Raw genomic sequence first — 17391 nt, forward strand, 5'->3', positions numbered from 1 at the left:
TTAGCCTTCAGGTGAATAAGACCGAATGTGGCAGAGACAAAGACGGACATGACCGTATCGGCGATTCCAGCAGAGGAGTAAATAATATAAATAAGTCAGCATCGCACTCGTTACTTACCACCATCATCACTCATCATTGATGTCCGTCGAGGGGCTTGTGTCGAGCCAAGAAGTCGAGCCTACTATAGTTTGCCTATAGTCCACCGTCCATTCGGCGATGGTTCGGCAAGCGATCACAGATAATCGACGACTTTCAGAAGGTCTTTCGCAGCAAGCCTGTTGGCGTGAGCACGTACGTATGTATAATACATTGGACTCGACTCAAGGTAGCTTTTACCTCTGATGGCAGTCAGATAATTACATTTGTCCGTGTACGCTCTCGCTACATACAAACACCCCTTCTTGATCATCTTCCTCAGCTCGGCCGATCAAGTCATCACTCAAACATTCAACAGCTCTACTCCGCCAATATAGCCAATGCCACGTCTTCTCGCGTCCTCATATTTTGGTCCGCACTTTCCCCAACCACTTTTAAGAACTGGAGATAGAGCCTTCATTCTCTTACTGAATGTCTCTAAACAAACTGTTATTGGCACCCCTAAAAGAAACATAGAATATTGGATGGTTTACAGAACAGAACAAACGGACATAAGAAATGCAATACGTTCCACAACTGTGAGCTTGTGCTCATACAGTGGGCGGTCGAAGGTTATGCCGTCATGTCAAAAACAAATCATCACTATGTAAACAAATCCAAGCTCAACAATATCGAGCTTGCGAACTCTTGTCCGACCATATCTTGTACGGGCGAAGCTGACTTGTTTTGGGGCTATTTTCTTGGTGCTGGCGGACGTCACATTAATCTCATCCCCACATGCTACTTCATCCGCGATATCTCCTCTCTCTGCATCTGGCTCCCTGCAAGAAGCTTCGGCATATTCGTCTCTTACGCAATTGTGCAAGGGATGACAAGAGGGACAATTTGGAGTGCTGCAACACCTATGTAGCGGAGGTGTTAAGGTAAGCGTGAAAGATTTGGCCAGTGCTCTCAGCATATTCTGGTAAAGTCTTGTGGTACCTCCTCAGTGGGTCAGCCGATAGCCATGGCTATAGTTGACTATTTCACGAACCATTACGGAAGAACAGGAGCGGATGCCTATCTTATCTCGATTGGTTTCTGTGGTGGATTAGGCATTTTATGTGCTTGTTTGTTGTATGGGGCAAAAGTATGGTTACAAGGGGGCTGGAAGGTCTTCCGGACTTCAAAAGAGGAAGGCAACTGATTGTGCATCTTAAGCACTGATAATCTTCAATTGTCTAAGAAGTAAACTATCATATCATAATGCATACTATAAAGAGTTTTTCACAGGCATTGTTGAATGGAACATAAGATATATATAATAATTTGAGGAAGATGAGATGGATACAAGGGGTATTATAGCGTATTGTCGTATCATCATTATTAATCGTAAATGGGAAGAGGCAAGATCTTGTCAGACTGAAAGAGCACAGCGTTAGTCATTGGAAGAGCATATGAGCGACTAGACCTACGTTGAAAAGAAAATTGTTCGCAAGGTCTTCTGCTTCCAAGAACCTTGTAGGATAAATCACTACTTCACATTAGCCCAGGCATTCCGTACAAGTATGGCAACTCACCTAGATGCCCTCGCACTTCATTTAACAGCTTCTCCATCTCATCTCTTTCCCATTCAGCCCAAGCCTCTTCGGGCTGACTAGGCTTCTTTTCCCTTTCTGCTTCCCTCTTCGATTCCTCACCCTTAGTGGAGCTCCTGCTCACAGCTCCCAAGCCGAGGCGATCTTTGGGCCTCCCATTCACGACATCTGACCCAATCGTCTCGCTTCTGTTGCTTCCCTTATCCCTTAACATTGTGCCTATTTGACCACCGCCAGACCCACCACCGCCTGCACCGTGCGTACCAGGACCATCGTGAGTTACTTTAACGGGTTCGTCACTGCCTCCTTGGGCAACATTTTCAGGCTCCTTGTTGAACTTTTCTGCGTGATTAGCGAAAGCTTTATACTGAGCCCAAGAAGTGACGAAATCGTCAGGCTAAAACAGGGTCAATGAACCACTCAATGAAGGCCACAAACGACTTACAACACATCTGAAAACCTTCCGGAAGATTTCAGTCTGTAGATAATCAGTGTTCATGGACGACTTCCACTTTACCGTCACTCACGTTATGAACAGCAGTGGCCACCCACACATTTTTCCAAAATCTTCCATCCAATGGATCGTGGAAACGGTTGGGGTTGATATCTGGCGTAGGGCTTGGCATGCTCCACGGAGACACCTGTACGCTGGCGTTCAAATGCTTCCTCAAGATTTTTCGCGCCTGAAGAGTCGTCTGGCCCTCCTTCGTCCCTCTGCCCTCATCTTCCGCTTCACGCTCGGTCCCTGGCATAGGCGAATCGTCATTTGAGTCGTAGGTGTTGGCGGGACTTCCAAAGAGTTCCTTGTCGGAAGATCCGATTTGCAATCGAGGAATGCCAGATTTCTGTGCTATCGAGTCCTCATCCAAAAGCGTGGCATGCTCCTTGGTCTTCCTAGGAACCTCTGCTGCACTAGATTCCTCTCCTTCTTCCTTGCTCTTGGTCTGACCAACATCCTGCCCGCCTTGTTGGTCGTGCTCTTCTTGGAGGTCAAATAGAGGCTTGCCGTTCGCGTGTTGTGCACTTGGTCGACGCTGAGAAATGGTTTTTTCTTCGAGGGTAGGCACCATGGAAGAAGCAAAGCCTGTGGACGTCTTGCCCTCAGGCTGATAGTCTTTTCGCTCGGACGGGTCACCCACATCGAACTGGTCATGGGCAGCAGTTTGACCAGATGCAACGACAGCAACAGGATGAATGACCTTATCCGCTGTCTTCTTAATACTCGAAATAGCGTTTTCAGATATGCCCTTGGTTACTAGACCAGACGTCATCTTCAGAACCGTTGAAAATAAGATGGCGACATACCACTTGCCAAACCCGTGGAAAAAGTGTCCATGAGGCGTTCCTTCGCGGCACGTTTTTTGACCTGCGTAATGCCATCGCCACCTTCGTTTTCGCTCTGCTGCTCGTCATCGGGGTCCCAAATCTCCATCTCATCAACCTCGACAACAGGCTCTCGAGACATGAGATGTTCTTCGTCAAGAGCGTCAACATCGACACCAACATGTTCACGCATGAGGCGAACACGAAGGGTGTGGGCAAAGCGGCCAACTTTATATGGACGGCCTGCCATGATTCTTCCCACAATTTAGCGTACGCCTAACTCAAGATTTTTCTTTGAACACTAACCCATCAATCATGTCAGTGTCACGGATCACAGCCAAAAGCTCAGAGTCACGATCACCACGCTGACTACGCTCGTTGATGTTGGCGGAACCACAAAGCACAAGGCCTGAAATTTGTCAGCAACCACCATAGGGTCACTCCCATGGATGACTCACGATCATCTACAATCATGGTCTTGCCATGAATGTAAACCTGCTCGCTAGTCAGGACACCTGTTCTGAATTTTGACCATCCTCTTAAAGAAAAAAACGTGATGTAGTCATCCGGCTAAAGTCGTTATCAGCTCACATCGATGAGAGACAAAGATGTATGCTCACGTCAATTCCCTCATTCCTTAACCTTGAGAAAATTGAACTTGTTCCTCTGGAAATCGTCCTGTTTTGACATTCCAAGATCAGCCTCACTGAGCTCGCCTCGTTTGAGTCGAGGGGGTACGTGTATCCCGGCAAAAGTGGAATGACAATACAAGCTCGCCAATCTTGACCTTCTTTGTGTGCGCGGATGATACGATTGACGAGAGAATTACCAATACCGTTCTCGATAGCGACACCATCAACAATAGTTGAAGTGATGAAGAATTGATTCTCGATATAGACAAAGTGTTCAGAAGTTTCTATGGCTATTGATTTTCAATATTCGACTTTAATGATCGCTAGAGCGCGCACTCACACTTGCAGTAAGCATTCTGAATTGAATGTTCAATCTTCGTCGAAGTGCCCATAGACCACGGTCCTACCGACCGACAGATCTGCACTTCACACGTTCCCTGGAGTTTTAAATCCTGAAGTTCCGGCTCAGTAAAGTCTGCAGCAGGAAGAAGAAAAGGCATGCGACGCTTATGATTTTTGGTTCTGATAAGGAGGTTCCAACGTTGCACAAAGTGGCGACAAAGGTCACGAGCAGGTTGACCAACAATTTGGAGACCAACATCGTGCCTACCAATTATCAGAAAATGACAAGAAACCTTTGACTCCTCGATCAGACATACCAAGGCATACGGGGAACCTTCGTCCTGTCAAACATATCTTCAAACGGTTTGTCAAGATTCGTATATTCCATAACACGCTCATTGGCATAATCTTTGCCTCGCCACACTGGACCATTAGGACCGTCGGGCTCAGTGAATTCGTCATCAATTAGGACGTGTTGAGGAGTATCCCATCGGCCATAACACCTTGTCTGAGTCAACGTTGATGATGCGTCTAATTTAAAAGGGGCTCACAAGTCAAGACCACCCATAAACGCGATCGTCTCATCAATCACACAAAGTTTCTCGTGCTATTTTGTCAGCTCATCCCTTCTTGATTGCACTCACATGTGACCAGTAGAATGTCCCGGTTTGGAAATGCGAAGGCGATCTCTGAATCATGATGTTAGGGTGGAGATCCATAAGTGTTCGCTTAGTGTATTGACTGTCAACCGGAGTGGTCTTGTCTGAGACTTCATTACTATGGTTTGCTTCAGTTTCTATTCCAGTAGTTCGTAGCCTGGAGATGTACTTACTAGATGATGATGAAAACCTTGACTCCATCCTCCGCTTTGCGTTTCAACAAGTTGTCAAGCCTGTATCTCTCATCACCAGGCCGACGCAGGTAGAGCTCAGGAGAGATCCACCAGTCGTGGATATAAATACGATCTTTGGCCATGTTTATCGCTCGACTGAGGTTCCAGAAGTAATCTCGCTACATCCATCAGTATTTGTCAGTTACTGGGTCAAGATCTTAAAAGATGAAGATGTTTACACCGTCGACAAGCCATTGCGCCGCGACGTTCACTCTCAAAGGCGCAAAGGAATCGAACCTGTTACGCTTGGTCCAGACACACTGAGACGCAATTCTTTCCATTGACACAATGAACTGATGCATTTGCCTCTGTTCCTTGGTTAGTCTTTCCGCGTAAGGCAAACAGAAATAGAGAACCTACCGCATTCTTCGCAACCAGCTTCAGTTTTCTTTGGGAATTTACAATATAGAACGTGTGCTGACTCGCTTCGTGCTCCGTCTCATCATGCATGTTGTGGGCTTTGGATCCTTGTCCCTCTCCACTTCTGACAATAATCTCTCGACTGAACGGGTTGTCGGTGTCAACGCGTTCAGGAATATTAATGTTGTTGTTGGTGTCACTGCCATTCTTGAGCTTAATATGTCTAACAGCGGCGTGTCCGGAAAGAATGTTGATGCCTTGACGATAGTACCGCTTGGGGCGGATGATAGTGAAATCGGAATCAAATAGGAAGACATCATAGAAGTCGGTCTGAACGTCCATCAGCTCCTCTATCCTTTAATAAGACGAGAAATGCTCACCGTCTCAGGCCCGTCGGTAGCCACGCAGTAAGTATCCCTGACAATAAACCACTTCGGCTCTTTACTCGCCTTCCAACTCTGAGGCGTCAAGCCAGGCTGGTTGGCTCTTCTTGACACGTTTGATCCAGGAATTTTGAGGAAGCCAGTTTTGCCTTGGAATCCTCCACGTGGAGCAAGAGCCAGGGTAAGGGCAGAAAGTTCGAAGAATCTACACAGGCGATTGGATTCAGGCCGGAAAATCTGCCCGATTGCGTCAGTGATTACTACAAATGACACTGTATACAACTCACGACAGCACGAATAAGTTCCACAAGATACTGCTGCAAGGCATCCCTACTGGCTTGAGCATATTCTGCCTTGCCAATATGTTTGAGTTTCTCTTTGTCCTTTCCTCCAGAGGTTCTTTCAAACTTGTTGAGATAAGGAATACTCATGCGAGGGAAGTCAGGGATTTCGACACGTCGAGCGGACCGAAGACCAGCGACCGAGGTACCAAAGTTTGCGGCTTTATAGTGGGCATGGAGAGATAGGAAATCACGGAGCTCGCGAAAGATGACCTAGGGAAGATGTTATTGCCGTCTCGTATCGGGGGTCAAAATGGAACATACCCATTTAACAGCACCGTCGCCATACTCGCACTCCACCTTGAACATCTCCTTCCCTGTTGCTTCGTTGCCTTGTCTCAACCCTACACTATCACCGACCCTGAACCTTAGATTGCCCAGGAGCACCGGTACAGCTTTTCTTCCGTCTTCATCTCTATCTATCCACGTCTTGAGGATCATAACTGGCAATTGACCAGCAAACAGCTCAATGGTAACAGGAACAGACGCTATAACTGTAGGAGCAAGAGCAGAGACTTTTCCAGGTGTTGGACCATTGGGATTACCGCCAAAAGAAGAACGAGAGGGCATAATGCGATGCCTGAGCATTGACCATCTTTTTTGAGCAGCCTCGGTCGGAGTCCCTGGTCCAGAATCTTCAGCCTCAGACTCACCCATCGTAACTTCATCCCCCCGGAAGCTGCTAAATCGTGAGCTAGCAGCCTTTTTTTTTTCCTTCCCCCCCGCACCGGACTGCTGCAAAGCACTTCTCCAAATACCATCTGGAGCGTCTCCACTGGAGGTCGAAAATGGAAAATCGTTGCTACCTTTAGAATTTCGAATCATACAATTAGAAATATGATTCGATGAAGGCGGGCGTGATGACTGTGATGTTTCAGGAGGAAGCTCCGCCTCACCGTCAGGGGTGACGTTAAGAATGAGTCCGTGACGGATGCCATCAATGGTGGGCTCGCGACGTTCATGGTACTGGGGTTGAAGTCAGCATAGAACCAACGGGAAAGGACAGCTCACATGAATATGAGTGATACGAGGCTCAAGATAAATCTCATTCATAGGTCCCGGCCTGTCTTCAGACTTCATAGCTGGAAGTTGGTCGGGAAATATTCCAACCTCGTTCAGAATTTGCTTTTGGACACTCGAAGACCTACTCATGCGCTGACTGTCGGATCGTTGTTCTCTAGGGCTTTTGGCAGAGTCATCTATCCGAATCACTCGGGCAGGGTTGGTAAGGTTCTTGGGTACTGGATTGGACGGGTAGGCACCGTGTTCTTCGACAGGGGATTCAGGGATGTGATCATCAAGACTGCCTGGGATGAACTTCTCATGTTGACCCGAACCTCTTCCTCCCGTTTCTTCTCGATCTCTTCCTTGCTGTGACATAGTACTTGAATCGTCCCGACCCTCAATATCAGTAGGCAAAGAGCTTGAGTACGATTCGTTACCGCTTTTAAACTGAAGATCTTCATTATTATCGCCTTGCTCAGCTTCTCCCTCCAGCCATTTCTTTGTATTTTGTTCCAGTCCGGTGGTAGGAAGGTCTTTGTTAACGTTGATGCCAATGTTCAACTGCCCATTCCTTATAGGGTGGTCAGGTTCTTCTTGGCTATGCTGCCTGTGTATCAGGTCGGACACGAGTGACGCAAAGCCCCCGTTATGTAGTGCCACGCCGTTGACGTCTTCTTCCGCGGCCATGGCTTCAGTTCCAAGGGGCTAAAGAACCGCTAAGTTGAAAAAAAGAAAAAAAAAAAAGGCGGGATAAGCTGTTTGTTTATTGCTCTGAAAGGGGCCCGAACGAAATGATGAATCAAACGGCGGCCGGCGCAGATCTTTATTAGAAATGAATAAAATATGACGAACGAAAAACATCGATCGTCGTTCTTTATGTCATTAATTATAATTATTATTACAAGTGATGACCCGCGAAAGACTTCGCGGTTTTTCGGGTAAATAACTCAATTGCACCAAGTTAATTTTGGGAATTCTGTTCAGCTGGGTTTTTGGAGGGTGGTTTTGTTAATGAGAATGGACGTGTTCGTTCATAAAATGTGTGGTACGTACAGTGGCTCATTTATACTCATTTGATCCTAGACCCATATTCCCTTTTCTGAGGGGTGAGTTAATTATTGAGCTGTCTGGCGTATTCACAAATTACACGGCGTCGGCAGGCTCAGTGACATGGAGACCATCGATCTTTCTTAAAACTGGGCTCTACAATTTAACCCATTGATGGAGGTTACCTTCATCAAAACCAAACGCCATTGATTGATGTCCCGAGTATATTTCGGCCTCTGGGACACGGATAATAGGAGAAGAAGGTGGGCAGATACCGAGTTGGGGAGAAAGAGGATCCGAAGAGTGCAAATCAGTCGAAGCCATGATGCTTTCGAATATGTTATACGTTTCTTAGGAGGATGAAAAGTATTTAAATGACAGCAAAAAGGAGGCGCGTTAGCACTATTAGAGGAAAAAACGCGTTTGTTGTTCGTTGCTTTTGTAATGTTGTAGTCTGGCGCACGCGACAATATCATCTGAACTAGTTACGTAAATAACAGGCATAAATAAGGGCCTCCAGGGATGAGCTGCAGGGTTCATGGTGTTATCTCTCAGCCGCTCTGTCAAAATTACCCAAAGTAGAAGGAGGGGGGTGTCCCAAAAGAAATAGGGGGGGTGTCCGAATAGTTCCCGAGTTTCGGATAAATAATTCAATTAGCGGCATGTTAATTTTGGGAATTACGTTAATAAGTTTTGGGTGTTTTGTTATTAATGAGAATGGACATGTTTGTTCAAACAAGTGTGCGGTAGTAATAAAAAGATGCATTTTACATATGGAGGGCGGCTCATTTGGTTTTTGACTTCTTTATTAGCGATGGAGAAGAGTCATCGCTGTTCGAAGTCGGCGGGGTCGGACAGAAGGACGGTACCATGTTCCCTCCTCTTCTGGGGGATGCGGGTCATTGATGTCATGTGTTGTCAGGCGCATTCACTCACAAACTGCGTGCTCGTCAGTCGGCATGTTCAATAATTAATGACATAGAGTCCATCGACCTTCCTTAAATCTGGGCCGTACAATTCAACGTATTGGCCGGCTTGAAGAGAAAAAGACAATAATACATTTACTAATTGTGCTCCCAACTACTCATACGGGTGCTTCCTCCACTTCGACGGTGAAATGGTGGAGTAGAAACGGTCAAACTGTTTCACCAGGAACCATCGAAATCTGCCTGTTTAGGCAGCCCTCAGGGCCCATATTATACTCGCGTACCTTCTTGTCTGTCGTAACCAGTTGCCGAAAAAGTCGTTATTATAATTACGCCAGGAACGTCGTAACGAGTTTCTCCGAAAAACGGGATCAAATTTATAACCATGGTAATATAACATCGTAACGGAACCCCTTGCCGAAAAGGGCCTTGTTTAATTTTACGTTTTGGTCAGACGAAAACCCAAAATTCACGTTTTACGTAATTACCAGAAGGCGTTTTGGGCGTGTTTATTTTGGTCGACTTCTGGGTTTGACCAAAACATGTTTTCTCCCGACGAAAAACGTCATTTGCCTTATATCTCCTCTTGCTTCATGCGATTTGTCCACCTTCATTATTATTATCTTCATTATTCATGGTCAATGTGAAATGCGGTAACAGATATAAGATATTATTGACGTATTACAAGAAGTACAGACGATTCGTTGACATGTTAGAAGGCTTGCAGTCACATATGTACGTAGGTCAAGGGGCAGGCAAGACCCAGATTTTTGACATCAACCCCCCAGATTGGCTGCCGCCAGGGAAAGGGGGGGGTCTGGTGGTCTGGTCAAGTGATACACGTGGTTTCCATGTGGGAAACGGGGGTTACCATGTGGTAATGATATCATTCCACGTGGCTCCCGGCAAGAACAGAAGGGATCGGGACATAGGTAGCATTAGAGATTGCTCAGTTGTTAGTTGTACCCCTCTCATACCTACTGCATGCACCTTTCCCTTTGACAATGAATGTAGCTTGGGGTCATGAGCAGTACATTATGCATGGTCATATGGGACATAAATGAGAGGAAATGACCACAATACCCACAATACCAGCACTATTATGCTCCCTCCTTCATCATCGCCGCCCCCTCCTTCTTGGTATACTTCCGATTCCTCCTCTGTTTCCCTTCCTCAGTCTCTACCGTTCTACTCTCCCCATCATCACTAGACCCAGAAAGGACAGGGGCCGCCCTTTCTTCCCCTTGGTCATCACCTTCATCCTGACCAGCTCCTCCCTCCCTATTCGGTACTTCGCAGGCATTATTGGTGTACCAACATGAGCGCACTCGTAATATAAATAATGATGAACTGGAACCAAAAAAAATGCATTCTTGAACTGAATTCGAACCAAATAAACCCTGGTGCCCCAGAGCAAGTAAGGAACCTCACGCCTAATAAGACAAGGCTTGCGATAAAAAAATTCGGCGCTCCGCGCCGGTCTGCCCCAGATTTTAAGTGGCGGTACCAGATTCAGGCGAGAGGTCAGAAGGGGGGTGGGGGGGGGTGGGGGGGTGGTAGGGGGGGGTCGATGTCACCTACTTAGGAATTGCATGCCCCCTGACGTAGGTTGGTGCGGGCCGATAAGTTCCAATCTGTCAAACCTCATGATGTCATGATTTATTCGCCCCACTTTCATTGTGTCAATTTTGGTCCAGAAGTTCATGCTCATTTTGGGCGAACCCAAAACGTAAAATTGAAAGTACCCACTTATTATGACTACAGGGGTGATTTCCCTGCACCGTCCCTATTATAGGAAATAGCTGAACGCAAATTATTATAAGTTTTCCTTGCGAACGTGACTCTTTAACTGCGAGCAAGACATTTCTGAGTTTTATTTATCTTAATTGGCCCGTTGCATTGCATTCTCATTATCCATCCCCTATCTCTTTTATATATATATCCTTCATTCCTTACCCTGCGATGCCCCTCCGCTTCAGGGTATCCCTCCTGACCTTCACAGTCGCCCTCGTCGTCCTCCTCACCTATTCCTACTTCTATCTCTCTTCGCACTCGGAGGACGACTCGTATTTTGAAATCGTCGATGGACCAGGAAGCCGGCATCCATCATCGCCGTTGGACAAATCACATTCACCTCATAGAGATCTAGTGCAGTGGTGGTCCCCTTTGGCCAGTGAAGGACCGTTGGGAGTGTTGAAATTCTCAGGAGACGGACTTGTCCGCGGATGGGATGGTGTTTACAACAAACTAAAATCAGGCGGTCTGAAAAGAAGCGAAAGAAAGAAGCTCCAGCTCGCAATGGAGAGACATCCCATACTAGAGTTAATGGAGAGGAATCATGAGCGCTGGGAGAATCTTCTCGCCAGGTATGTCTCAGCCTAAATCAGACTATGCATCATCATTAACAGCGCTACATTTAGCCAATCCAAGACACTTCCCCAAGCCGTCACTGAATACACTCGAAGATATGGGCGCCCGCCTCCTAAAGGGTTCGACCAATGGTGGCAATTTTGCAAGCGTAACAAGGTCAAAATTGTTGATGACGTGAGTAGAGCGCCATCTCTCCATGGATCGTATTTTGTGGGGCTCTGAATGAATGACCATCGGATCTTGTTTTCAGTACGACCAAATCAACCGCGACATCGAATTATACTTTGCTCTCTCACCAGAGCTGTTCAGAAAACGCGTCGATCTTCTCAAAGAAACTCCTCACACTTCGTGAGTCGTCTCATTGTTTTAAGTTCTGCGACTGACCTTTCGTAGTCAAATTACCCTCTCTCCTATTAGGCAATCCTCTCTCTATGGTGAACGTGCTCACTCTCTTCGAGCCCGCCTCCTCTTTCAGCTTATCGAACCGATTGCCCAATTTCTTCCTGGAGATATAACCTTTTCCCTTTCCGATCATGATCTTGGCTCTTGGCTTCTGGGCGACGACCAAAAGCAGGCCGCGCTCGATGCGATCCGCAATGGAAGGTACTTGACAGAAGAAGAATTAGAGGTCTATGAGAAGCGTGAGGGTCGACAAGCTGTCAAAGGTCTTGCATCTGCTTGTCCTCCCGGTAGTCCCGGCTGGCAGCATGGTGTGGCCCGACGAGACGGTCTCGAAATTAAAGAACTTCCTAAAGAGACTACTTTCATCTACGATCCAGGCCTCACTTATGACTACTGTTATACACCCGAACTTGTCGATATTCACGGTGCTCTCTCATGGGACTCCGCCCGGGAGTCTATGCTCCGACCTATTTTCCAACTTTCCAAGTTCGCTCGAAATCCTGAATTCCTCACTACTCCTCTTGAGGCGTACGAGAATTTCACTTCTCCTGCAGCTCAGAAGAAGTACGCGCCTTGGGATGAGAAGACAATTGACAAACTCTTCTGGCGAGGCAGCTCCACCGGCGATTTTTACTCAAAACGACTTAGTAGTCCGACTTGGCGCCAATCTCATCGCCCTCGGTTGGCTCTCAAGACCCAAGCTACTGAAGTTGAGGAGGAAGTATGGGTTCAACGAGGAAAAATGTGGGAAAAGGAAACATGGAGTGTCGCGAGATTGAACAAAGCCTACATGGATGTCGGTTTGACTGGTGGGCCGCACCAATGCAAAAAAGAAGACGGCACGTGTGATGAGATGGAGCAGGAAATCATTTTTAAGGACCGAGTGGCACCCGAAGACTCTGCGAAGTACAAGTGTGAGTACGGACAGTGCTACGGATGGCTGCAAGCTCACCGTGAACAGATGTCTTTGACATTGACGGTAACGGCTGGTCGTCTCGATTTCACCGCCTTATCATGTCTGGAAGTGTTGTCCTGAAGGCCACTATCTATCCCGAGTGGGTCTCCGAGTGGCTTACCCCTTGGGTTCATTATATCGTACGATCATTTTTACTTTTTACCTTTCCACTCGTTGACATTTCTCGCACAGCCTTGCAAAGTTGACTACTCTGACTTATACGACATTATGTCCTTCTTTGCCGGTCCTCCCGACGGCCATGCAGGTGGCCACGACAATCTCGCCAAGATGATTGCCGACCAGGCAAGGCAATTCGGTGAGGACCATTGGAGATGGGAAGATATGCAGGCATACATGTTTAGACTGCTGCTTGAGTAAGTCACTGATGTTGTTTGACATGAAAGGAGGCTAAGCTGGCCGCCATTAGATACTCACGGTTACTGGCCGATGACCGGAACGAATGGAGCTATCAGAAGATCTACACATAGATTTGATACGCAATTAGAAGGTTGTTGCACAAGACAAGGAAATACAGGAATAGTCATTATCAACCTCCATTTATCAATATTTAGAATTAAAAGCACACGTCCTAATGAATATCGTCTGAACATTCTATCAAGATTGCCATCTTTTTATATTTTTGTCTTCAACCCCAGTCTGCAACTCCGACGTCGGTACTTTTCCGTCAGTTAGTATATGGGCTTTTCATGATGTAGGGTTTTGAGTATCCTTCTTTTAGAAATTGATATGCACCTTGTCGTAAAGGCCATAGGAGGTAACGTCTGCCGGCAGTGTCAAGCAAGGCTTGGAACTACACAAACAATGACATGGCATAATAGCAATTATCAGAATACAATTATCAGAATAAGTGTACCGGCACCATTGTCCTCGGAGAGGCCGGAAAAGCACCTGATGCTACTACTAGTTTGTTTAACTACGGTTTTTTAGTCCAGTCGGGGAACTTAGAGGTTCAGAAGCTAGTGAAGTTTGTAGTGGTTTAGGGCGGGATCTTCTTGGGAAGGCAGCCAGAGGAGTGTGAAGGATATGAAGGTTGTATTTCTTCATTTCGTCTACGCGAAGAGCTCTTTAATTATATATATTTTCCTAAGTGTACAGCTGAGATTGGACCAATCTTTCTCCTTCCTTGAGCACCCTTTCCCTCTTTTTTCCTCCAGCTCCGATCTCCCCGGGGCCTCTTCTGATCCGGTTTCCTCTCCTTCTCTTCTCCTTTCCTCTTCTCCTCAGCTCCTCTCTATCACCCCAGTTTCTCCGTCCGTTCTCTCCGCCTCTCATTTTCTTCTCTCCTTCTGTTAAACCATTCTCCTCTTCGTTTCTTACAATATATAAGTCATTGCACAAGACAACTGTAGGGAATATGCAGTTCTTGAGTCAATAAAACCACGTTTACCCTAAAATTACATTGACTCTCGACCATCATAAGCGGCGATCTTGTAAGCGGTAAGTATGAGGAGAAAGAGGAAGTTTTAGATTTAAATTATAGTTCATTTTCGTTTTTTATCTTTTTCCTTGACACTTAAGTATATTGCAGGCACCCAAATTATGGCGATTGCTGCTGTTTGATTCAAGGGGCGGTACGAGGAACGTCACCGCCAGGGAAAGGGCCATTGGAGGAAGCTGTGGGCTGATCGAGTGGCTGCGTAAGGGCAGTTGAAGAAGGGACCACGGCGGCGTCGTCGCGTTTAAGTGCAAAGGGATACAGCCGAGAAGATGAGAAGATCACATCCAAGAAGAAGATCGAAGACGATTGAAGGAGGAAGCCGCTCGCGGCAGGGCTTCTTATTATCATCCCGACGAAGAAGCGGAAAGACTGCTACAGTCAGAAAGACAGGACCAGATCCAAGAAGATGATCGAAGAAGATAGAAGAAGATCGAAGGAGGAGGGCGGGCTTATCATTGGAACGATGCGAACGAAGATCGAAGGATGGAGCGAGCGAGGAGCGAGGGCTTCGCGGTCGCTAGGCCTGGAGCACTGCATCGAAAAAAAAATTAAAAAATTAAAAAAGCACGATGATGAATGATGAAACGTCGGCCATGGCCACCATTGCATGTCCGAATAAAACCTTATTTAATTTATGTACATAATTAGGGAATTCAAAACAGGAGTGCTGCCTTAAACATAAGCTCACTAAACCCCTAGGGTTTCAGGGAATCAGGTTCAGGGTAAGCCATAAAAGTGGAGGTTGGACCCTAGAATGTCTACCGTGGGATTTCTGTTGAGGAGGTGCAACCTTATGTAATCTGATGCTACCCGCGACGCGATGATGGAGAAAGGATCTGCTTTGTGTTTAAATAAGTCCTTCTTTAGTTTAAGTCGGGGATCAGGACCTAAATAAAAGACCAAAAGTCAAAAAAAAATACCAGGAAAGGAAAATCTTGAAGTTGCCGAAAGATGCTTCATTCATTCATTCATTCATTCATTCATTCATTCATTCGTTCATTCGTTCGCGCATCTACCATTCAGCCTTCTTTCTTCTACGGATACGACGGTTTCAAAAGGCGTGCGCTCGATCAGGTCTAGATGAAAAAAAAAAAACACCTTACAGGATCGGATTGGACTCCCATACTTGCGGCATCGACCATCATGAGTGGGTTTATCTGTATTAACACGCTAGGCGCGGCTTGGTAAGAGGTTCGGCAGGTGAAGATAATGAGAGAGAAGTTGCACTGATAAAGTAAGTGGTGGGGGCGACAAACTCGTTATCGATGTCCTCTTGGGCGGCACCGGGAGAAGGAGGCATAGGCTGCAGGTCGGCGAAGGACCAAGGTTCGTATGAACCAGAGACCTCAACAGTCTGACCTTGAACACGTTTGAAGGGAGAAATGGACTCGTCGCCGGTGTAACGCCTCTTTCTAGGAATAGTGATGATGGCAGAAGCCTCGGAGACTTCGGAGCAAGAAGATGTGCTAGAGGTGGCACTACTACCGGAGAAGGAACGGGGAGTGCAGGGTCGAATGCTAGAGCATGGAGAGGCGGCTGATATGTCGGGGAGAGATCCAGTGAAACGGTATTTGAAGGCGGAGTTCTGGGTGATCTATGAGGTTTGTTAGCGGATGGTCGCGGCAAGCGGCAGGGGAACCCGAAATAATGGGAACTCCTAAAAATAAGGATGAGAACACTAACCTCTTTGATCCAGTCACCAACCTTATTGTTCTCCTTCATCGTCAAATAATCCCTACACCCTTGCACGGCATCCAAAATCTTCTTCCTCTGCTCCTTACCTTTCTCCACCCTGTTCATCAACTTCTTCATCGCGTTGCGATCACCACCACACCACACGTTCATGATGTCAGTCCATCCAGCCCGGCGGCGATAATTAGTCAGATCAGAATCGACTTGGCTGCGCTGGATGCCAGCAGTTTTGGCAAGAAAGTCTTTCTGTTGTGCGGTTGGATAGGGATAAGCGAGGTTATCAAGAAACCAGAGACGGACGACAGTATGGTCTATTGGGGGCTCTGAGGGCTTTGGTGAGTTGTCGAAAGTGGATTTGGGCCACGCAATGCTTGACTCGGAAGAGGAGCCGCGGCAATATCGTTTCAGCCGTGGCACGTGGTTCCTCTGTTGACGTTTTCGACTTTGCCCTTCGTTAAACTAACTGAGCTCGCGTATTGAGATCGTGAAAAATTTGAACTCACCTTCATCTAGCAAAAGTGACTCTATTCTAAGCATTGCTTCTCCGATCGCGTCTTCCCGACCCCCTTCAAGTTCTAAGGCCGAAGAACCAATGAGCTTTACACTGCTGGCCACAGCGTACGCCAAGCTCGCGGTATTTTTGTCCAGTAAATCGCGGGAAGAGCTCCACTTAATGGCCGTTACCAACTTGTTCCCTTTTTGGACGACGCTCTCGAGGTCATGAACCTCTCTTTTTCCTAGGGCTTTGGCAAATGTCTCTTGAAAATCCAGAAGATCGTCCTGAAGAGACCTTCGGATAGATTGGGAAGAGCTATCACAGGTCGAAAGCATTATTTTGATTAGCTGCTTTTTGTTGTCTGATATGCGCGATGGTATATAAAGGGGAAGGTGTCAATGGTAAAAAGAAATGTCCTCAAACGTACACGACTGCGTATAAGCATCAAGAATATATATGAAGGCAAATAATATGCCTTTTTGAACCGTCCCGTAATCTGTGAATATCAATTTGCAGCGCACAGACCGCTGTAGAACAATAAGAAATGATGGTGAGCCAAAGGGATGCTGTTGATTTGAAACCACATACACATGAAATATGCCCTATTGTTCTCTAAAAATGGCGAAAGTCGCATAGATCTTCAATGCCATGCAATCAAAACCCTTTAGTGTCACTCCTTATTTACCTACATCAGTAATTTTTTTTCTTCTTCTAAGTGAGTCGGCTCCAGCCGCTCATTTCTACGAGCCAATAATGTTGTCCGTCGAGGGTCTTGTGTCGAGCCTCGTACGAGTACTCATACAGCTAAACTTTCTCTCATTCCCAACCGCTCATTTCCATTTTTTGCAACCTTCTGATCCTTTGCAGAACCAGAGACATCTCCCTATAAGCTGCTCTCCTCCTACCTTTCCCAGGTCCTTCTTCCAACGGCTGACTTCCTCCTCGGGTTTCTCCTCCAACAGACCATCCCTAGAGATAGCCCGGGGTTTGAATGCCCCGCCGGCAGCAAGGGGCTATCCTTGTGACAATTACGAAAGAAAACAAAAAAGATAAGAGAAAAGATAAATAGTCTTAAAACTTTAAATGAATAAA

The 17391-nt window shown here is 46.6% G+C and overlaps 3 protein-coding genes across 3 annotated transcripts; 1 reads left to right on the forward strand and 2 right to left on the reverse strand.

Moving 5' to 3' along the window:
* Positions 1-1344: 1344 nt before the first annotated feature.
* Positions 1345-7728, reverse strand: CND05920 (conserved hypothetical protein). Its single transcript, XM_024657111.1, has 20 exons — positions 6959-7728; positions 6212-6913; positions 5894-6160; positions 5604-5843; positions 5224-5553; positions 5043-5171; positions 4804-4982; positions 4616-4748; positions 4523-4578; positions 4289-4474; positions 3970-4235; positions 3618-3919; positions 3456-3567; positions 3304-3406; positions 2980-3251; positions 2202-2929; positions 2120-2152; positions 1657-2071; positions 1552-1610; positions 1345-1498 (listed from the first exon to the last, which is right to left on the reverse strand). The coding sequence occupies exons 1-20, from the start codon at positions 7637-7639 to the stop codon at positions 1463-1465; spliced, it is 5229 nt and encodes a 1742-aa protein (XP_024512750.1). The 5' UTR covers positions 7640-7728; the 3' UTR covers positions 1345-1462.
* A 3090-nt stretch (positions 7729-10818) lies between these two features.
* CND05940 (capsular associated protein) lies at positions 10819-13404 on the forward strand. The gene is made up of 7 exons (XM_570487.2): positions 10819-11291; positions 11346-11469; positions 11546-11643; positions 11689-12611; positions 12659-12792; positions 12845-13026; positions 13080-13404. Exons 1-7 carry the CDS (start codon positions 10888-10890, stop codon positions 13138-13140), a joined length of 1926 nt encoding a protein of 641 aa, XP_570487.1. The 5' UTR covers positions 10819-10887; the 3' UTR covers positions 13141-13404.
* A 1678-nt stretch (positions 13405-15082) lies between these two features.
* CND05950 (sexual development regulator) lies at positions 15083-17322 on the reverse strand. The gene is made up of 4 exons (XM_024657112.1): positions 16888-17322; positions 16307-16826; positions 15795-16252; positions 15083-15705 (listed from the first exon to the last, which is right to left on the reverse strand). Exons 2-4 carry the CDS (start codon positions 16632-16634, stop codon positions 15274-15276), a joined length of 1218 nt encoding a protein of 405 aa, XP_024512621.1. The 5' UTR covers positions 16635-16826; positions 16888-17322; the 3' UTR covers positions 15083-15273.
* Positions 17323-17391: the final 69 nt, after the last annotated feature.

This window comes from Cryptococcus neoformans, assembly GCF_000091045.1.
Source record: "Cryptococcus neoformans var. neoformans JEC21 chromosome 4 sequence".
NCBI classification, from domain to species: domain Eukaryota; kingdom Fungi; phylum Basidiomycota; class Tremellomycetes; order Tremellales; family Cryptococcaceae; genus Cryptococcus; species Cryptococcus deneoformans.